Source organism: Atta cephalotes (assembly GCF_000143395.1).
Source record: "Atta cephalotes unplaced genomic scaffold scaffold00056, whole genome shotgun sequence".
Classification (NCBI taxonomy): domain Eukaryota; kingdom Metazoa; phylum Arthropoda; class Insecta; order Hymenoptera; family Formicidae; genus Atta; species Atta cephalotes.
Window position 1 is genome coordinate 1,147,379 of NW_012130120.1, and position 19,372 is coordinate 1,166,750.

The 19,372-nt window shown below is 35.2% G+C and overlaps 1 protein-coding gene across 1 annotated transcript in view; it reads left to right on the plus strand.

The window, feature by feature from the left end:
* The window catches only part of LOC105623391 (rap guanine nucleotide exchange factor 2-like), a 37,572-nt gene that overhangs the window by 12,199 nt on the left and 6,001 nt on the right, over positions 1 to 19,372 (plus strand). The window contains exons 3-15 of the mRNA XM_012204785.1: positions 8,015 to 8,116; positions 12,880 to 13,092; positions 13,174 to 13,526; positions 13,618 to 14,079; positions 14,166 to 14,458; positions 14,532 to 14,835; positions 14,926 to 15,157; positions 15,281 to 15,585; positions 16,966 to 17,150; positions 17,225 to 17,436; positions 17,581 to 17,812; positions 18,074 to 18,373; positions 18,470 to 18,787. Coding sequence (XP_012060175.1) covers positions 8,015 to 8,116; positions 12,880 to 13,092; positions 13,174 to 13,526; positions 13,618 to 14,079; positions 14,166 to 14,458; positions 14,532 to 14,835; positions 14,926 to 15,157; positions 15,281 to 15,585; positions 16,966 to 17,150; positions 17,225 to 17,436; positions 17,581 to 17,812; positions 18,074 to 18,373; positions 18,470 to 18,787 — 3,511 coding nt within the window. The remainder of the gene's footprint in view (positions 1 to 8,014; positions 8,117 to 12,879; positions 13,093 to 13,173; positions 13,527 to 13,617; positions 14,080 to 14,165; positions 14,459 to 14,531; positions 14,836 to 14,925; positions 15,158 to 15,280; positions 15,586 to 16,965; positions 17,151 to 17,224; positions 17,437 to 17,580; positions 17,813 to 18,073; positions 18,374 to 18,469; positions 18,788 to 19,372) is intronic.

The following is a 19,372-nucleotide window of genomic DNA, read 5'->3' on the forward strand; positions in this document are numbered from 1 at the left end:
AGTAAGTAACTAAACGTAACGGTACCGTACTACTAACTAAGTAAGGAAACGAACTAATTAATTAATTAGGTTCGGTTACGTTAGTACCGACCGATACTCTCCTCCTCTCTCTCTCTCTCTCTCTCTCTCTCTCTCTCTTTCTCTCTCTCTCTCCGAGTACCGTTTAGATGCACCTGCAACCTGCTTGCCTGCCTACGTTCTGAGATATATTGACGAGGCACAACGGTTGCTAATGCTACCGCAGTACGTTCAATTGATTATAGGTTACGATTGGGCTTGCATGTTGTTGGAAGCTGTTTCTATATTGCTCACACATTATCGCGATTGCTCCATGCGATTCTATGATGCGAGTGGGCGAAGGTGCGATACACGATATGACTTGACTGGCCGTTGCATCGACTGTATCGATTCTCCGAAGCGCGGATACGCAGCGTACGATAGACGTGTCTTTTCATTCATTCCTCACACACGTGTGACATGTGTACGAGTATACATAGAACTGCGCGTGAGTGACGTCGTGGAGTAATCCAGTGACTATTTATATTGTTATGATGACGATTTTTTAATCATTACGATAACACGCGATAACGATAACATATATCCAGAAATCATGTATGAATAATGGAATGTATTGCTTAATATCTTAGAATTGGTGTAAACACCGTCATAGTGATGGCTTTGCTCTGTGGCTTATCTTATTATATACTATACTTATTATATACTTTCTTTTTTTTTTTGAGAATAACAACTTTTCTACTTTTATGGTACCAATCACTGATTGCCAGGTGAGGAGATTTTTCCCTAAATTTGGAGATTTTTTTCTTTTCACTAAGGAATTTTTGAGTACAAAAAACCTGTCACTCACCTATTACCATGCGAGCATGTTAAACTTTTTACAACATTTTACTTCAGATATATCACACATATAACTAATTCTTTAATTAAAATTTTCAACGCAAATCTACTTGAATCAGATATAAATATGACTTTATAATCTAAAACTTAATGAATGTAGATAAATTTGTGATAGGATGTTATAACTCATGAGAAATTACGACAAATGAATACACATCAGTAAATTAATGATACGACGGGTCCACTTTGAGCGGGATATATTGAAATTGCCTCGGACGGTCTTCCCTCGAGCCGCTCGAGCGACATTGCATTCCCTACTGTTGTACGCAAGAACCGTCTCCCGTACAGCGATTGCAGTTGTGATTAAATATTCGTACACGCGACAAAAAATGAACATCCGTGAAGAAGAAGATAGCGTGCTTATCGTGGCATACGCCGGACGAGTGCGGCACTTCAGTCTCTTTTCGTGTCTCGTTCGGTGCGGTCGACAATGCACCAACGTTAAGAGTTGTCGCCTATTTTAAATTTGCTTGAAAGTACGAAGTGATTGAATAAGTAATAGTAAAAAGTGATTAGAGCGTTTTGTAAAAATCGATTGAATCGAAGAGACTCTGCTTGTGGTAGTCTCGGATTTTCAAGGATTTTCAAAGATAGTATTAAACATTGTGATAGTATTAAACAAACAGTATCTTGATCGGTTCCTTTGGCATCGTATGGTCGACGATAAACGATTTTTTCGGAAGCCCTAAGGGCTCTTTGAAGCCATTCTATCGACTAGCACTTCCTGGTAGCGTGATAGTCTTTGATAGTGTTTCGTCTCTATTTGACAGGCCGCGCACCTCGAAAGGCGAGAATTAACAGGCATAATGTACACGAATAACAATGAGGCTTTTAACGATAATTGTTCAGTAATTTGCATAATTATAGCTCGAATTGTTTCTATTCGATACATCTTGATTTCTGTGCAGAAGTATTTCACATTCTCTCTCTCTCTTTCTTTCTCGTTATCCAATTAATAATGATTGTTTTTAATATGACGTGCTTCATTCATCAATTTTGTATATCTTGCGAATTTTTAAATAATATTTTTTAATCTTTCTTCTCTAATTTGAAAGATCACAATTTTTTCCTTCGCTGGAAATATCTTCGTCGCTCTTTTTCTCTCCCTTAGCTATGATATTTTTAAAGCGTCTGTTTTGGCAACCTTTTCGTCTCATATTGAAAATGATATTTCTTTTATTTTTACATGCATTATGCAAATTTTCCTCTGTCGTTCGATTGAAATGCAGAAATACTATTTTTGCCTTTCTCTATATGATCAACCGACGTTGTCTCCTTTTTTAATGGATTCTGCTGGCGTTTGTATGGATCTTTCTTGTGCACCCAGAGTTTTTAGGACCACGCGTCGTGACGCCAATGGCGCATCGGGAGCGCGCAGGAAGAACCGAAAATAAAGTAGACAGGCGCCGAGCTGTGCTGTGCTGTATGAATACCGTGCCATTCGTTCGCGGAGGTCCCGGAGAGAGAAGGAAATTTTTAGCTGGACGCATCCGTGTAGCCGCGTCGTAAGCCACTAATGTAGGCTCCTCGTAGGACATGATGACTCGGGAGACAATTTATGCGCCCGCGTTCATCAACATACTCTTTTTCAGCCTGTGCAACATGCCATAATTTATATTTTATCCGACATTCAGCCACACGTTTTTTCACACGTCAATGTTGAATCGCGACCTAAAAATTTGCGAAACGGCTTCGTTCATCGCGAACATCACGTATAATTTTTGTAATATTTCCTAATGAAGTACTAAATGATGTATAAATATTTTATTGACTCTGAATTGGCCAAGAAATATTCCTACACGCCGCAAGAATAAGTTTTTTATGCCTGCCTGATTGCCTCTCGTATAGAATGACGATATTTCGAAAATAGAAAGTGTGTATGTAGGTCAATTATTTTGTATGAATGCATCTCGAATCTTTTTGACCGTTATATCAAGTTGAAGAGTTTGACAATCTGTTTGAAACATTAAAATTAGTCGTAAAATCTTTTGGGAGGTCTGCTTTGTTTCACAAATGGCTTGCCTCGGGTTTTAAAATAACATGAGTTCTACATTTTTTTTTAATTATTTGGAGAGATAATATTCTACGTGAATATATGTGTGTGTGTATGACATTCGACGCTTATTTCCGAGGAAATTTTAATTTTTTTTTTAATTATGTCTGTAATATTCAAGAATTTGTAATATTTAGAATTAGTAAAACACATCTTATATAAAGCTATATTTTTTATTATGTATTAAATAATTTTATTTTTTGTGTGTGTGTATATATATATATATATAAATATATATATATAAATAAATTTATACTATATTCACTTTATTAATTATTACTCACTTTTTAATCTTTTAGACTTGAACCTGTTACTTACGTTTACGACTTAATTTTACCAAGTTCTTTATGATCATGAGTTATTTAGAATGAAATTTTTAATTTTATATCAAATTTTTTAATTTTCGGCGTCGACAGGAAAATTATATGTTACGACATACGATAAGCCTTTCTACGTTCCTGAGCGTAAATCACGTGACCGCAGCAGGTCGGTCTTTGGCCCTCTTCAAGAATTGTGAACGATTCAGTTCTCTACGAAACGCAACATATGTGAGAGCGCGTGTATGTCAAACGCGAAACATGAGCAGGATAATTAACAATTTTATTGGATGTCGATTCAATAGACGTCGATTTTGAAATTAAACAATTTGCAAGGTCTTATCAAGAAACGGTAGAATCGCTATGATTATGTATACACGAAGGTGTTTATGATATGTTAGTTATCATTGTACTCTCGTAATTCTCAGTCGTTAATAGGGAGTTTTTAGAATACATTTATCTAGATACAATGAAAGATCAAATTTTCTTCTTGTTAACAACTAATTACTAAGAAAAGGATAACATGACATAGCGTTCCGTATCTGAATTAACGTTATTGCAAAAACTCCTTAATGTGAAATATCGTTTGACATTCACAGCAATGTCCGATTTTTTTTGCAGCTCAAAATCTACAAAGTGTTGTTTGATGAGTGATTAATGTGAAAACGTGTCGACGAATTGTTGGAAAATAGATATTGTGTGTGTGTGTGTGTGTGTGTGTGAAACATCAAATCTGGTAGCATCGAATTAGTTTTTTGGCTTATTGACACATATGATCCATGGATCGATTTGTGTAATGATGGCAAGAAAGGAACCACGTGGATGTAGTACACAAATAGACATATTCTATAATTCCGATTAAATTATCCAAGTTTGCGATGTTGAAACATACAAGCAGAACTGGACGACCTCGGGTCGTCGTAAGAAAACGAAAAGGTCGCTCATTGTCCAGAAGCTGGCCTGGTACACCGAGAACTCTATCGATTGTATCGTCTGAGGTAAAGAAGCCCATCTCATTTTAAGTATTGAAAAGTTAATTTATTATGAGTAATTTATATGATGCAAGTTTATTTTTATAACTTATTAATGTTTACTTTGAAACTTAAGAACAAAAAATAATTGCGCGAAAGTTACGTCGACAGTTAATGAAAAGCACTTTCGTTTTATTATTTTTAACGAAAAAAAAATTAAAATAAAATTAAGCTGTAAAAACAAATATATTACACAATTTATTTAGATTTTACTATATGAATTTATTTTTCCATTTTTAATTTAGATATTTCGTCTTAATTTATATGTATGAAATTTGTATATAATATATTGATATCCTATGTACATGTGTCATGTTGATTTGTACAAACGTATATGCATTGCATAAATTGTACTAGTCAATAAATGAGAAGCGAAAAAGACATTTAATAAAAATAAAAACACGTACGTACATATCGAAGAAATTTATTATCACATATATAAAAATAAATGAAATAGAAGTTTCTTTTCAATTCATGCTAAACATCTGCTGCGGGACGCATCTGCATCTGGAACGCGCGATTTTTTTTATCTTTTGTAATGATTTTAATCGCTGCTTTATCTTCTTCCGTTGAGGAAACAGTCGTTTATTTCATATCACACACGCACAAGTTTCGATTACATATCAATATCTTAATTCAAGGCATCTGTCATTTCTCTTACAATTAGTTGATAACCTTGCATATGAAGCGATATGTCTGCGAAGGAGGTCATTAACGTTCGAAATCGATGTAAAGATGAGGAGGCAAAGCAAGTTGACATCTCGCGATACATCTTGTTTGATGTACTCGTGTTTATGTACACGTATTGCTGCCTACACGCGTGGGTCGAAGGTCTCACGCAGAGATTGAGAATATAATGTGGAAGAACGGAATGAATGAGAGCATATAATTGAGAGAATATTTCTCGTTTAACTATACTTAGCTTGCAAAGAATGGACAACACCGAGAGCAAATAATGTTTTTATATTTTGAAATATTATTTATTTCTGCATCCTGCACTTCGTTTCAATATTTATTTGAAATATCGTGCAACTTACTTAACTTTGTTGTATTATTATTTTTTTCTATGGTCGATTAATCATTTCTTTATATATTCTACATAATTTTGTATAATGTACAAATAATTTTATAATTTTATTTTTAATTTGTTGTGGAATTTTTTGATTGTTATTTATTGCGTATTTGATATTTGATATATAATTTTGTTATATATTAAATTTTAATTTTTATGATATAAAAAATACTAATATAATAGAATCAGTATATTTTTAATAGAGATTAACATACATATGAAATTTGATAGAAAATGTGATGGTATTTTTCGGACATGTACAACAGCATGTGGCATAATTGAATGCATCATGAAACATTCTTGCTTAAATAATTTGCCATTGTTTTGCATTCATATTTAATATACGATAATTGTTTACAATTCAGTTGTTACGTCAAAAACACATGCACATTTTGCATTTGTTCGTTTATAAATTGCATCACGATTGCGTTACGCTTTCGATTGCTAATTATAAATTCGCAAGTGTTTTCGAATTATTAAATAAGGAGAGGGAGGAGAGGAGAGGAGAGAAGAGGAGACTGTACTCGTAAAATGTACTATTTGATTATAGCTATATTGTACGAGAACATTAATGTTAACGTATAATGTCGGGATTAGTTTGCAATTCTTTTAATGATTATGTAGGACAAATTAAATATGTTTGAAACATTCAAAAAAATGCGCAAGTAACGTATTATGTCACTTTCCACGCAATATAATGAACAACGCAATATGTGAGGCTACTTTTTTTTATCGACGATGTATGTATCATATAAAATGTTGAACATCGCGTCGTCCGATCAATCAATCACCTATGGAAACTGAACTTTCATCCCGAAATTGGCTAAACATTCATTGTAACAATCGAGTCACGAGGGAGCGGTTCCGTGAATGGAACGTATAACCAGCATATCTACCGGAAGTCCGGCCTACGAGTTCCGGCCTGAAGCGCACTCGTCTCATTGTCTCTTTCATCCTTTTTTTCCTTGCTGTTCAGCAATGAATACTGTTTACTGTTAACCGAAAAAGAGACTGTCGCAAGGAGTAAAAAGCAACTGATTATCATAATCAGCTGATAATTAAAAAATTGAAACAATAATTTTTCGATAATATCTAATACTCTAATATCTAATTAATAGCAGCGGTTTTTTCATAACAAATTTTTGCGTAATCTGTTATTAATTGGAGTAATTATTAATTTTTTTTAACATTACAAGATATTGTGCAGTGTGTCAACTTGATAAAGTCTATTTATTTTTTATTCATTATTTATTTATTTTTATTTTTGATCATTTAGTATTTGCGTTAGAATGAAGTTATGCTTACGATTATCATTATAAGTATTATTATTCGTCATATCTTAAATATTTATTTTGTATTATTTTATGTTGTCACAGAAAAGTTAGATTAAGCATATTGTATTATCTAAATTATCTAAAACATAAATTCAAATTAGATAAAAGAAGGAAGAAATGCTTCTTGGAAACATTTGGCCGCAAATGTTTTGTTATCGAAATAAAATCTTTATGTTTACGAATAAATGTGCTAGTCATGTGTATGTCATGCTCAGGCATGTGTGGAGGATTTTGAGCATCTGTTGTAAAAAAAAATACCCACGCAAAACTCTCATAAAGTCATTATAAAGTCATTTGATACTACTGCATTTATGTCTATTGTCCTAGGAATTCTTCATCCTTTCATTTCTTCTTCCTTTTTATCCACGAACACATTCACGAAATTTTTAAGTATACTTATGGTACATCTTGTATATATACGCACAATTTTAGATAGTAATTTTGAAATAATTAGATAATTAAGTCTTTTAAAATAAATTTTAGAAATACAAATAGACTGATAAAATCATTTTAATCCAATTTATGTAGTGTTTTATAATTCACAAAAAATCTAACTCTTTGTCATTATAATACCGTTTTTAGTGCATCTTGTAATTTATCAAGATATCTCTATTTATATATATATATATATATATATATATATATATATACAATATATATTCTCTGTATTTATTTATTTTGACTTTAAATTTAATTAATTTGATTTTCTAGAATTTATTTTTTATTTTGACATTTAAATTTGAATTTATTACTTAATTATGAAGCTATCTGGTTGGAAATAGAAATCGGCAAAAATCGAAATTTTGTTTTTAACATTTTTTTAAAGTAATGGCGGGATTCTATATAAATCGATCATTACCGATTATTATAGGGTATGAAATTGTTTTTTTTAATATATTGTATAGAGCGTAAAAATAAGGTAGCAATATTTCAATGCATCCACAAATGAGATTATCACCACACGTCCATCGGGAAAGATATTAGATGCCTCATATTATAAATGTAAAATTTATTTATTCTTTATTTAAATCGCGATTTATTTTTTATTAAATGTATTGTGCAATTGTGTATTATGCCATAATCTAGATTAAAAGTAATAACCAATATAAGTTGATACATAACAAATGATATCAAGTTACGCTTATAAACTGACGATCAGGCAATCATTCCTCGATGATTCAAATGCTTGATTATAAACATTCGCATAATCACTTACTAAACATTAATAAATTGTACGCTCTATACAATTTATTTATAATTTATCAATTTATTATAAACTATATTTTTTGCAGATCGACTATCCGGAAGTCCATGGTGGAGGGAGGATGCATCGACCACCGCATCCCCATCCCATAACCGACCACCGTCAAGTCAATCTGGTCTTCGATGACACGGTAAATATTCTTTTTTTTATTTACTTAAAAAGATAGTTTTATAGTCATGATTATTTGTATATGAATATTTCTTCTCTTACTCAGTCTGAGTAAATAATCTATAAATATTATTTCGACCACATATTAAAGTTCGAAGACGAGGAAATTCTTCTTCTTCAAACAAATCTAATTGGTTTTAAATTACTTTTGTTAAAGGCATTCATGATTACGTATGGCTTTTTTTCATAAACTATTATTGCATTTATTGTATTCTTTTGATTTCATAAATCTTGACGAAATAAATATTCTATTCTCTTGTTTCGAAATTTTGTTGACGAAAATATTCCATTTTCTTGTTTCCAAGCACCTAATTATTATACATTAAATAAAAATAATTTAATACTTGCTGTGATTGATAAGATACCTTTGTCTTATTTATATAAAAATTCTATAAAATTCTATTTTTTAAATCTATAAAACTTACCTATAAGAAATTGTATGTAAATATTTTTAATAATTTGTTGAGATCTCAGAAAGTCTATAGTATAGAAGCTTGTCTTACTTTCTGACTCACGTTCTTTTCCTTGATTGAAGAATAATATAATTATCAAACTTAATGCCGAATGATGCAAGATACGAAGATACCAGTCCGCCTATGTAAATAGTCACAAGATGTTCATGAATAATTTTGATAATAAAGATTTCGTCGATTTGACTTCAAATGTGTGCGGCAGAGTACCTGCATATTCGTCCTTCCGACGGGCAAAAAGTTGAATGGAAGAAGCAATTTGGAAAGTAGTGTGTTGGCGCGGGACAAAAGGAAAAGTGAGATACACGAGCACGAACGACATAACGGGTCGTATAAATCATCCGTCGGGTCGGACAGTGGCCTTTGAGCGGTTACTATCCGTTGCTCGATAGATGCTTTGAGCGGACCAGCAGCAGCGTTTCTCTATCCTTGTCTGTTTGTCTCTCATCTCTCTCTCTCTCTCTCTCTCTCTCTCTCTTGTTACATCTCGTTTCCTCTCTTACTGTCTTGTTCCTTTGCGGCTCGATCGACCGTCCGTCGACTCTTTAAGCGCATTTTACACGATCGCTCAACAGTGACTTTCTATAGAGAGAGAGACTTCTTAAGATCAATTCAGGTGTCGTTATTGGCGTCAATTTACATTATTGTTTGCTTATTGTTCCGCATGGCGATTAACTAATCGCGAAGGCTGATGAATATTAATCACAGGAACATCGGTGCGTTCTTTCTTGATCAGCTTCTCAAGCGTGCTTTGCAATATCCTTATGACGTTTCATTGGCTGCTGACATTCGCGTGGGTATGCAAATCGAAGGAAACTGCAGAACGTATCAGGCGTATTTTTAATCTCAGTTATTTTTGTTTTACCGTTATTCAATTGAATTATTTACATTTAATCTAAAGTAATTATCGTGAAGTTAATTACGTATCTTTCATTTCCTATTTCTTTTTTTCGAATTGTTGCTATTGTTGAATGATCATTATTAGTGAGATTTGAAACTGCAATGGTGTTTTATTGATTGTAATTTTAATTTTCAAGTTTATAAACATATTAATGGGTCTAACTCATAAAATAATTCCATTATTTAATAAGAAGCAAATTGATGTTTAATGAAATATATTTTGCATTAGCTTGTGATAGACATATGATAGACATATATAATTTAAAAAAATTCAAACGTGAGAGAGTTTTATATGTCATAATCTGTATTCTTCTTCCATTTAAAGTAAATTTATAATTATTCATAATCTGTCATCGTTAAACCGCTTCGAAATCTCATCATGATCCTCCCACGAATCAGATAGTTATTATTATTTAAATTCTCTTCCCTGTTACACGCAAATTACTCTTAATTACACCTTTTTCCCCCCGGCATATAGTTATATCTCCAATTATAGGCATTAGTAAATTATTTCGATTATTATTTTGTAATTTTCACCTTATTTTAAATTTTTGTTTGAAATTTCATTAGCGCACTGTCGCTCCCGCAACTGTCGCTCCCTATATGTGTGTTATAATGAGATCAGTTCCATAACAATGGAACAATTTTATATATTATGTATACTTAACAAGGCAGAATGCGTCTTTATGCAACGACTGTACAGTTTGCATGTAAATATTGAGATTATAAAGATGCAAATTTGTGCCACGTTTACGAGCTACTGTGCAATTATGAATACTGGATTTACTAGAAATATGTGTGTATGTTCAGTGTGTAACGGAATTTAATTTGATCCCCGTGCAATAAAAATGGACAACGAAATTTCATTAAACTTCCAGCTATCATTTCAACTTTATGTAAGAAATGAAATGTAATTGAATTCCCAATCGATATCAAAGCATTTTTCGATATATGGATATTAACTCTGTTCTATATTTTTTTCTTTAGTTTCTCTTTTATTTTACAGATTAATTAGATTAATTAGATGATCGTGCCATATTATACATATACTGTATTACAGTATATATATTTTTATTTTTTGAGATCTTAATTTCTATTAAAAATTATACGTTGTATAAATTGTATATGTAATATACAATATATCATAAACAATTGTTTTATTGTAGTAAATTCCAATACAATCGCATATAGGAAAATTAAATATAATTCAAATTTTTTGCGTATCTTATAAACCTAAAGTTCCGATGTTAATTTGATATTATTGGATTATCGTCAAGAATCAAGGTTTGTAATTTCGCAGTTTCGATCGCATTTGTAATCGGAAATATGAGCATATTAACGGACAAAACAGCGAAGAGATTCACATGAAATTTTCTAAAAAAAAGAGAGGGGAGGGATAAAAAAATAAAAAAGAAAAAGAAGCGGAATCGCGCGTGGAAGCTACAGGTGGCCTGGCAATGTCCCCTCCCTTTCCGGCTGGAGCGACCGCTCCGGCGTGGCGGTGGAGTGGTGTGCTCTCCCAGTTGACACGGTCCTGAAGAGCCGCTCACGGCACGGTACGACGGTACGGCGAATCATCACGTGACTACGCTGCGATCCGAAGGCGAAGGGAATACCAGCATTGCCAGCATTGCTAGCGGCACAGGCGGCACTGAGCACAGAGGCCGCAGAGCTGAGTGGAGCTGAGAGCGACTCGTGGGTCGTGGTGTGGACTGCGGACTGCGGTGCGAGTGGTGGCGGGACGAGACGTCGAGACGAGATAGTGGTAATCCTATGTCCGCTAAGCTGATGACCAACGGGGACGGCGACGGTGACGGCGACGACAACGACAACACAGACAGTCGGACGCATCACGAATTTCGTGCTAAGCTGTACAAAGAGCCAAAGAGGGTCACGCTGAGGCGCTGGCCGCTTCCACGCGCATAGCGGCACGCCACGCCACAGTGAGAGAAAAACAATCAGACGAGGCGGATGGAAAGCGCGTAGGAAAATGCGGACGCGTTCCGTCGACGATTCGTTGGATCTGTTGTGATTGTTTCCGCCAAGGAGGAAGACGAGACAACAAGGAGAATTGCGGATTCCGCTGACGCGATGGACGCGTTCGGCGTGTATCAAGTGAGTGCCTCGACTCTCCTCCCAAGAGATATGCTCAAAATGGCCTTGGCTCCCTTTTTCTCTTCATCTCCCTCTCTCGCGACCGCTCGTGCTCTGTTGGGAAAGCAAATTCTTGGAGTACGCGAGGTGTATAATGTATAATATACGCTTCTCTGCTGCACGCTGCGCTGCGCTGCGCGACCGCCCCTCGCGATGACATGACAATAGCGTCAACAGTTCCGTTGTTCGTAGGTATCTTGTTTGGATGACCGATATGTACATGTATCATGGACGTGAACGCGCGCGAGAAATACACCCGCGTCCTGATGCCTGATGCTCGCACGGTCTGCGTATGTACATACAAATACATACATGCGTGCGAGCGTGATGTCATGTCGCTGTGACCTAACCTAACCGCGAACTAGAGCCTGTCCCAATCACGCCCATTCTTGGTATTTCCTACTTTGCGCTTTTAGCGAACGGCATCGTCTATGTTTTTGTTCCGCGCGTATAGCTATATACGCGGATATAGGTTGGCTTCAGTGCTCAGGAGCAGCATTGCGAATCATTTTCGTACAGTTTTCCTCTGACTCATTATTTTGGGCTGTTTTTGAATTGCTCGTTGTTTGAATTGTCAATTGTTAGGTTGATAATCTTCAAAGAAGAGTCAAGTTACATGGAACATACGTTAAATTATTACTATTTACATTATATTTCACATCTATGTATTTTTATAATATTCAAATGACTGCTTGTGTGTAAATGACAAATAGATTTCTTTCAGTATTATATTTTCCGAGTCTTGTTTATTGTTTCGCTTTAATCTGTTAACTAACTTTTATCATAAATATCTCTTTGAATATAACATTATACACATCTATTATGTGCTTGTATATATAATCTCTCCTGTGGTATTAGAGATTAGATTTCTAATCGTATTACAGATTAGAATTTATATCTCATAGCAAATTCCTTGGACATATTATTGATATATCAAGATTATATTGATTTATATAATTTTCTATAATAAACATGGAATATTTAGTATTGAAAAAAAATATATGGAAAAGAGATAAAATTGATTAATTTATTTCATAAAAAGATTCGATGAAATACTCTTTAATTATATATAAATAATATATAAAGATTATATATAAAGATGGTTTGTATATTTTATGATAAAATCTAGCAAAAAGTATGTATGTGAATCTTTAAGAAATTTTGAAATAATTAAATAAGTTATTGAAATATTTTTTTTTAGTTCTCACAGGGCCTTACAGGCAGGCCGGAGCTATATCAGAAATCAAACAGGAGCAGTCATTCGAGTGACACAAGTTCAGCATACAGTGGATCCGACACTATGACATCCGTACAAAGTTCGTTAGATGCAGATCCTGATGAAGTGGATTTGTCGGGTCTTGTGGAGTCCATTGTTGATAGCGATGAAGAGGAAGATCTGGCAGAAAGCATGGATGTAAGTATTATTATTGTTTATTTATTTTATTGTTTCCTAGAAATGCATTGGATTTTAATGTTTATTGTTGTGATATTTTAGAGTTTAACGGTACGTGATCCTGTACGAGAATGTTTAGAGAAGGATCCTGTTGAGAGAACAGAAGACGATATAGAGACGCTTTTAGAATTTACGCAACAATTGAAAGCTTTCACAAATATGACTTTGGCTGTCAGAAGAGCGCTGTGTGCTGTGATGGTGTTCGCGGTAGTCGATCGTGCTGGAATGGTAGTCCTGAATGACGGCGAGGAACTCGACAGTTGGAGCGTGTTAATCAACGGTGCTGTTGAGATTGAGCATAGCAATGGTGAGATTGAACAACTCGGTCTCGGTGATAGCTTTGGTATCTTGCCTACTATGGAGAGGCTGTTACATCGTGGAGTTATGAGAACAAAGTTTGTAATATGATTCTTTTCTACTTTCACATAGGCCATGATGCCTAGAAAGATATAGAAAAGTATAAAAAATGCAATTTTCTGTTTGCAGGTGTGACGATTGCCAATTTGTTTGTGTCACGCAAGCAGATTATTTTCGAATACAACATCAAGGTGAAGAGAATACCAGGAGACACGAAGAGAATGGAAGGGTAATTTTAGTGACTGAATTGCGGGGAGCTTTGGATGGTGCAGCGCGAAGAGGTCATGTGGTGATTCGAGGAACGCCAGAGCGTTTGATGTTACAGCTCATTGAAGAAAACAGTATTACAGATCCTACTTATGTGGAAGATTTTTTATTAACTCATCGGACGTTTATCGATAGTCCGTTGTTAGTCGCAAGTCAATTGTTGGAGTGGTTTGATCAAGCGCAAGTGCGAGATCGCGTTGCTCGCGTCGTGCTCTTATGGGTGAACAATCATTTTACCGATTTCGAGACTGATCCAGCGATGATGGAATTTTTAGAAGCATTTGAAACTGGACTGGAAAGAGAGAAAATGTTAGGACAGCAAAGGTAAATTTCTGTTTTATTTTTTCAAAGGAAATATAATCAAAACATATTAAGGAAAATAACTGTGATTATTTTTAACTGAATTTCAGGTTATTAAATATTGCATGTGCGGCGAAAGCGAGAACGCGGAATGTAACGTTAGCCAGGCCAAACAGGGACGAGGTCCTAAATTTTAGCATTTTAGGAGGATTTGAGAGAGGTTTTGGTATATTTATCTCAAAAGTTGACAAGAGATCCAAGGCTGAAGATGTCGGTTTAAAGAGGGGTGATCAGATCTTAGAAGTAAACGGCCAAAGTTTCGAGCATGTAAATCATGCGAAAGCTCTTGATATTTTGAGAGCTTCTACGCATCTCAGTATAACTGTAAAATCTAATTTACTTGGTAAGTTTAATTTATAAATCAGAAATAATAGGAAAATATTCTCTCTTTTATCGTCGATTATGTGATCTTACAGCTTTCAAAGAAATGCTTCAAATGCCAGATAATTCTCCGAGACCTCGAGGTAGAACAAGTAAGCCGGAAATACCGAGGCTTCAATCAGATCCACGAGCTAGATTATCAACACATGTGGATCCCATGACTCCTGTAAATCCTTTAAATCCTATGATTGGTGGAGTACCATTATTAATACCGGACAACAATGTGTCACCGTGTAAAGACTCTAAAAAGGAGCACAAGGGATTTATGACTCTTGGACCTAAACGGCGATTACAGAAAGCACTTATGAAAATGAATATACTGCCAAAGAATACGATCAAGTGAGTCTATTGATTGAAGTATTGTGCATAAATAATAATAATTAAATCTACATAAATTCTTTATCGGGAAATATTTTTCAATTTTAATAGCGACGGTGTACATTTGGATGATCCTCTTGCTCCACCGCACACACCACCGGGAACAGGGCTTACGCAAACTACTACTAATCTATATCATTCGAAAAGTAATCCAGATCTTACGTCGCTTTATTGTTACGACGACTTAAGGGCAAACGATTATCCTGAACATGTGCTCAAGGTATATAAAGCTGATCAAACCTGCAAATATCTTCTTATTCACAAAGAAACAACGGCGCATGAGGTAAATAAATTTATACTGCTAAAATTAAGTAATTGACGAAAACGCGAATTACGTTTGGATTATACATACATATTAATTATACATACATACATATTAATATAACGATGCATTAATTTATTGTAGGTAGTAATGCTTGCACTTCAAGAATTTGGCATAACAGAAAGTAGTTCAAATTTCTCTCTGGCGGAAGTAAGCGTCGGCGAAGGTGGCATGATTAAACAGCGTAGATTACCAGATCAATTACAGAATCTTGCTGAACGAATCGGATTAAGCTCTCGATACTACTTGAAAACTAACGGAATTTCCGAAACTTTAGTAGCTGACGATCAAGCTCCGGAACTCATTCGAGAGTCTCAAGTACACTTTCTGCAATTGAATGCCGTGGAAGTAGCAATACAATTGACTCTGCAAGACTTCAGTATATTCAGGTAATTTAATATTTCAGATAATTTATTATTTCAAAATGAAATGTATAAAATTTGCAAATTGCATTTACAATTTGCATTTATCAGGTATGTAAATATGAAACCGGAATTTTTTAATAGAAAATACACGTTTATTGCATGAAAATGATAAAAAATATTTTATTCGAAGTATTGCCCATCGGTAGCTATACATTTTTTCTACCTGTTTGACAATTTGTGGATGCCACGCCAAAAAAATTGTTGCTCTTTTGAGCCAAACCAGTCATCTAGCCATTTTCGTACATCTTCGTAAGAAATGAAGCGCTGCTGAGCAAGTGCGTGTCCCATCGATGCAAATAAGTGGTAATCGGACGGAGCCAAGTCTGATGAGTAAGCCGCATGCGAAAGTATTTCCCAACCAAATGCCTCAATTGTTTCCTTGACCAGTTTTGCTGTGTGTGTGTGTGATGGTGCATTATCATGAAGCAAAATCACTTTGTGTTGCCTTTTTCCAGTCGTTTTTCACACAAAGCTTGATTCAAATTGATCATTTGTTGTCGGTAGCATTCAGTATTAATGGTTTCGTCAGGTTTTAATTTAAAGTTCATAATAGATCACACCTTTCTGATCCCACTAAACACAGAGCATTGTCTCCCGTCCATAGCGATTTGGCCTTGCAGTCGATGTCGATGGTTCGCCTGGAGTTACCCATGATCTTTTACGCTTAGGATTCTCAAAATATATCCACTTTTCATCGCCAGTCACAATTCGATGGAGAAATGACTTTCTTTTGTACCTGGTGAGCAGCATTTCGCAAGTAGTTTTTTGGTTTTCCTGCTGTCTTTCATTCAGTTCATATGGAATCCATTTTCCCATCTTCTGGATCTTTTCCATGGATTTCAAACGTATGGAGACGGCTTCTCGTGTGTTCACATTCAATTGATCCGCGAGTTGTTGTTGAGTTTGAGCGTCATCCTCATCCAACAATGCTTGCAATTCGCTGTCTTCAAACTTTTTCGGTGATTTTCCACGTTCTTCGTTTCTCACGTCAAAATCGCCACTTTTGAATTTTTTAAACACTCAAAGCATTGTGATTTACCAAGAGCATGCTCACCGTAAGCTTCGACAAGCATTCGATTCTGCAGCAGTTTTCTTCAAATGGTAACAGAAAATCAATGCTGTCCGCAAATCGTAGTTTCCAGGCACAAAATTCGACATGTTCAACGCTATTACAAACTATACTGTTGTATGAAATTTGTATTGTTGAAAATCTTTGTCAGATGTCAGAACAAGGAAATGGCGTCAATGGTGCCGTCTGACGGCAACTACATTGACAGCTATGTCCATCTATAGATAAATTCTGATTTCATATTTACATACCTGATATTATATATTTTGTTACAGGCAAATCGAGTCCACGGAGTATGTGGATGACCTGTTTGAATTGAAGAGTAGGTATGGTGTTCCTATGCTCAGTCAGTTTGCAGAACTAGTCAACAGAGAAATGTTCTGGGTTGTAACGGAAGTTTGTTCGGAACATAATCTCGTACGGCGCAGTAAAATTATAAAGCAATTTATTAAAATTGCGCGTAAGTATATTTGGAACCTTTTTCTGTATTTTTATCTCATATATATTTTGCATCAGTAATGTCTTTTTGTATAGGTCAATGCAAGGAATGCAAGAATTTCAATTCCATGTTCGCGATCGTATCCGGTTTGGGTCATGGCTCAGTGTCGAGATTAAGAGCTTCATGGGAAAAATTGCCAACCAAATATCAAAGATTATTTAGTGATTTACAAGAATTAATGGATCCCAGCCGTAATATGAGTAAATATCGACAATTGGTGGCGTCTGAACAAACGCAACCACCCATAGTGAGTCATTCTTTTGTAACAAAATTATCTTTCATTAACATTTACTTCTATATTTTACAATTTTTTTATTTACTATTTATTTCTATTATTCAAGTTTGTGTTGACTTTAAATTATTACTAGCGAGAGTTTAATGATTATTTCAGATACCTTTCTATCCAGTTGTGAAAAAGGATTTGACCTTTATACATCTTGGTAATGACTCAAGAGTAGAAGGTCTAGTGAATTTCGAAAAACTCAGAATGATTGCGAAGGAAGTGAGAACATTAACAAATATGTGTTCCTCACCTTATGATTTACTAACTATGTTAGAAAGGGGTGGGCAACCACCAAGTTCCGCGATGGTAGCTCTGAACCAAATGACTACTGGCAATCAAGGCAAGTTTCTTATTTTTTTTTACTATATATTGTTGAAGATGGCTTGAAACAAGTCGAAATGTTTGAACATTGAAATTAATATATAAAGAATATAAAGTAATTACACTAATAAAACATTGTAATATTATATACTTATAATAAAACTGCGGTATCGCTCTTATTGATCTTTATTTAATACTAATTTGAGTTTCTTATGTTGTTTTTTTTATTGTGTCTGATTTAGATTTTAAATGCAATATTTATACATATCGCGATTTACAGGTGGCCAAACTGCAACGGTGAAACGACGAAAAAAATCCACGGCTGCACCAAATCCAAAAAAAATGTTTGAGGAAGCACAGATGGTTCGAAGAGTGAAGGCCTATCTCGCGAACATGAAAGTGATCACCGATGAAGAACGGTTACATCAACTTTCTGTCGATTGCGAACCACATGCAGGAGCCGTTGCAGTTGCAGCTGCAGTACCATTAAGTGGCAGTCGGGGAAGGAGGCATCCGTCGCCTACTCTGTCGACTACCAGTAGCGCCAGTAGTACCAGTGAAGGCAGGAAGAGTATACAAGGTTGGGGTGAATTTGCATACTCAATTATGTTGTAATATATTTTTTGAAGAATTTTGTTTTGTAATTTGTATTTATATATATTATGGATTTTTTTAGGTACAAAATTCGGCGCCGCATCGCCACAGGCAGTTAGGAAGATGTTGGCTCTGTCTGATCCTCACAAGACACGGCCATATCAACCTAAGCACTGTGCACCGCCGCTACCTGTACCGGGATTAGCGTTGCATTCGAGCGGTTTAGAACCTAGTCCAGGTGCACCTAGAAGAGTAGGATCCGGCAGCAGGGTACCAATGCACGAACGATCCCACAGTGATACACCTGCCAGTTTACCACCGCCTGTCGATCTCAGTGCAGAGAGCAGTAGTGTAACTAGTTTGAGCAATCTCCAGCCTCTAAGAAAAACCTTAACAAGTGGTGAGTACGATTTTTTTTCTTTTTGAAATGGTTTGAAGCGAGATGCTGTCCGACAATATGTTTTCCTTTTTAGAATTTTTTAAAGATACATTTAGATGGATGTGTTCCATTTAAATAAATCTCTCAGTTATTTTATTTTGCGTTCACTTTCAATAGCTTTTTGTTTATGGATCATATTGACTTTCTAGATCATATTGACAGACGGACAGATGTTAATCGATTAAATTAACTTAGACACGCATCTCGCAAAGCACCATCACGCACTTTCGTTGCTCGTTACTTACACTGGTCAGGTCTCGCAACAAGGAGTCTCATTATTATGCACGCTGCACAGCCGTTTACGCAATTCATAAATGTTCCATGTTATTTAGTTGATTCATATATACACGACACTCACACGCATCTTGTACGCCGATTACTATAACGCGAGCTTTTCTTTTCAATCCGATGTCACAAGAAAAAGAGAGGTAGAGAGAGAGAGAGAGAGAGAGAGAGAGAGAGAGAGAGAGAGAGAGAGAGAGAGAGAGAGAGAGAGAGAGAGAGTATAGTACGTAGTAAGTAACGTAACGTAACGTAACGTACGTA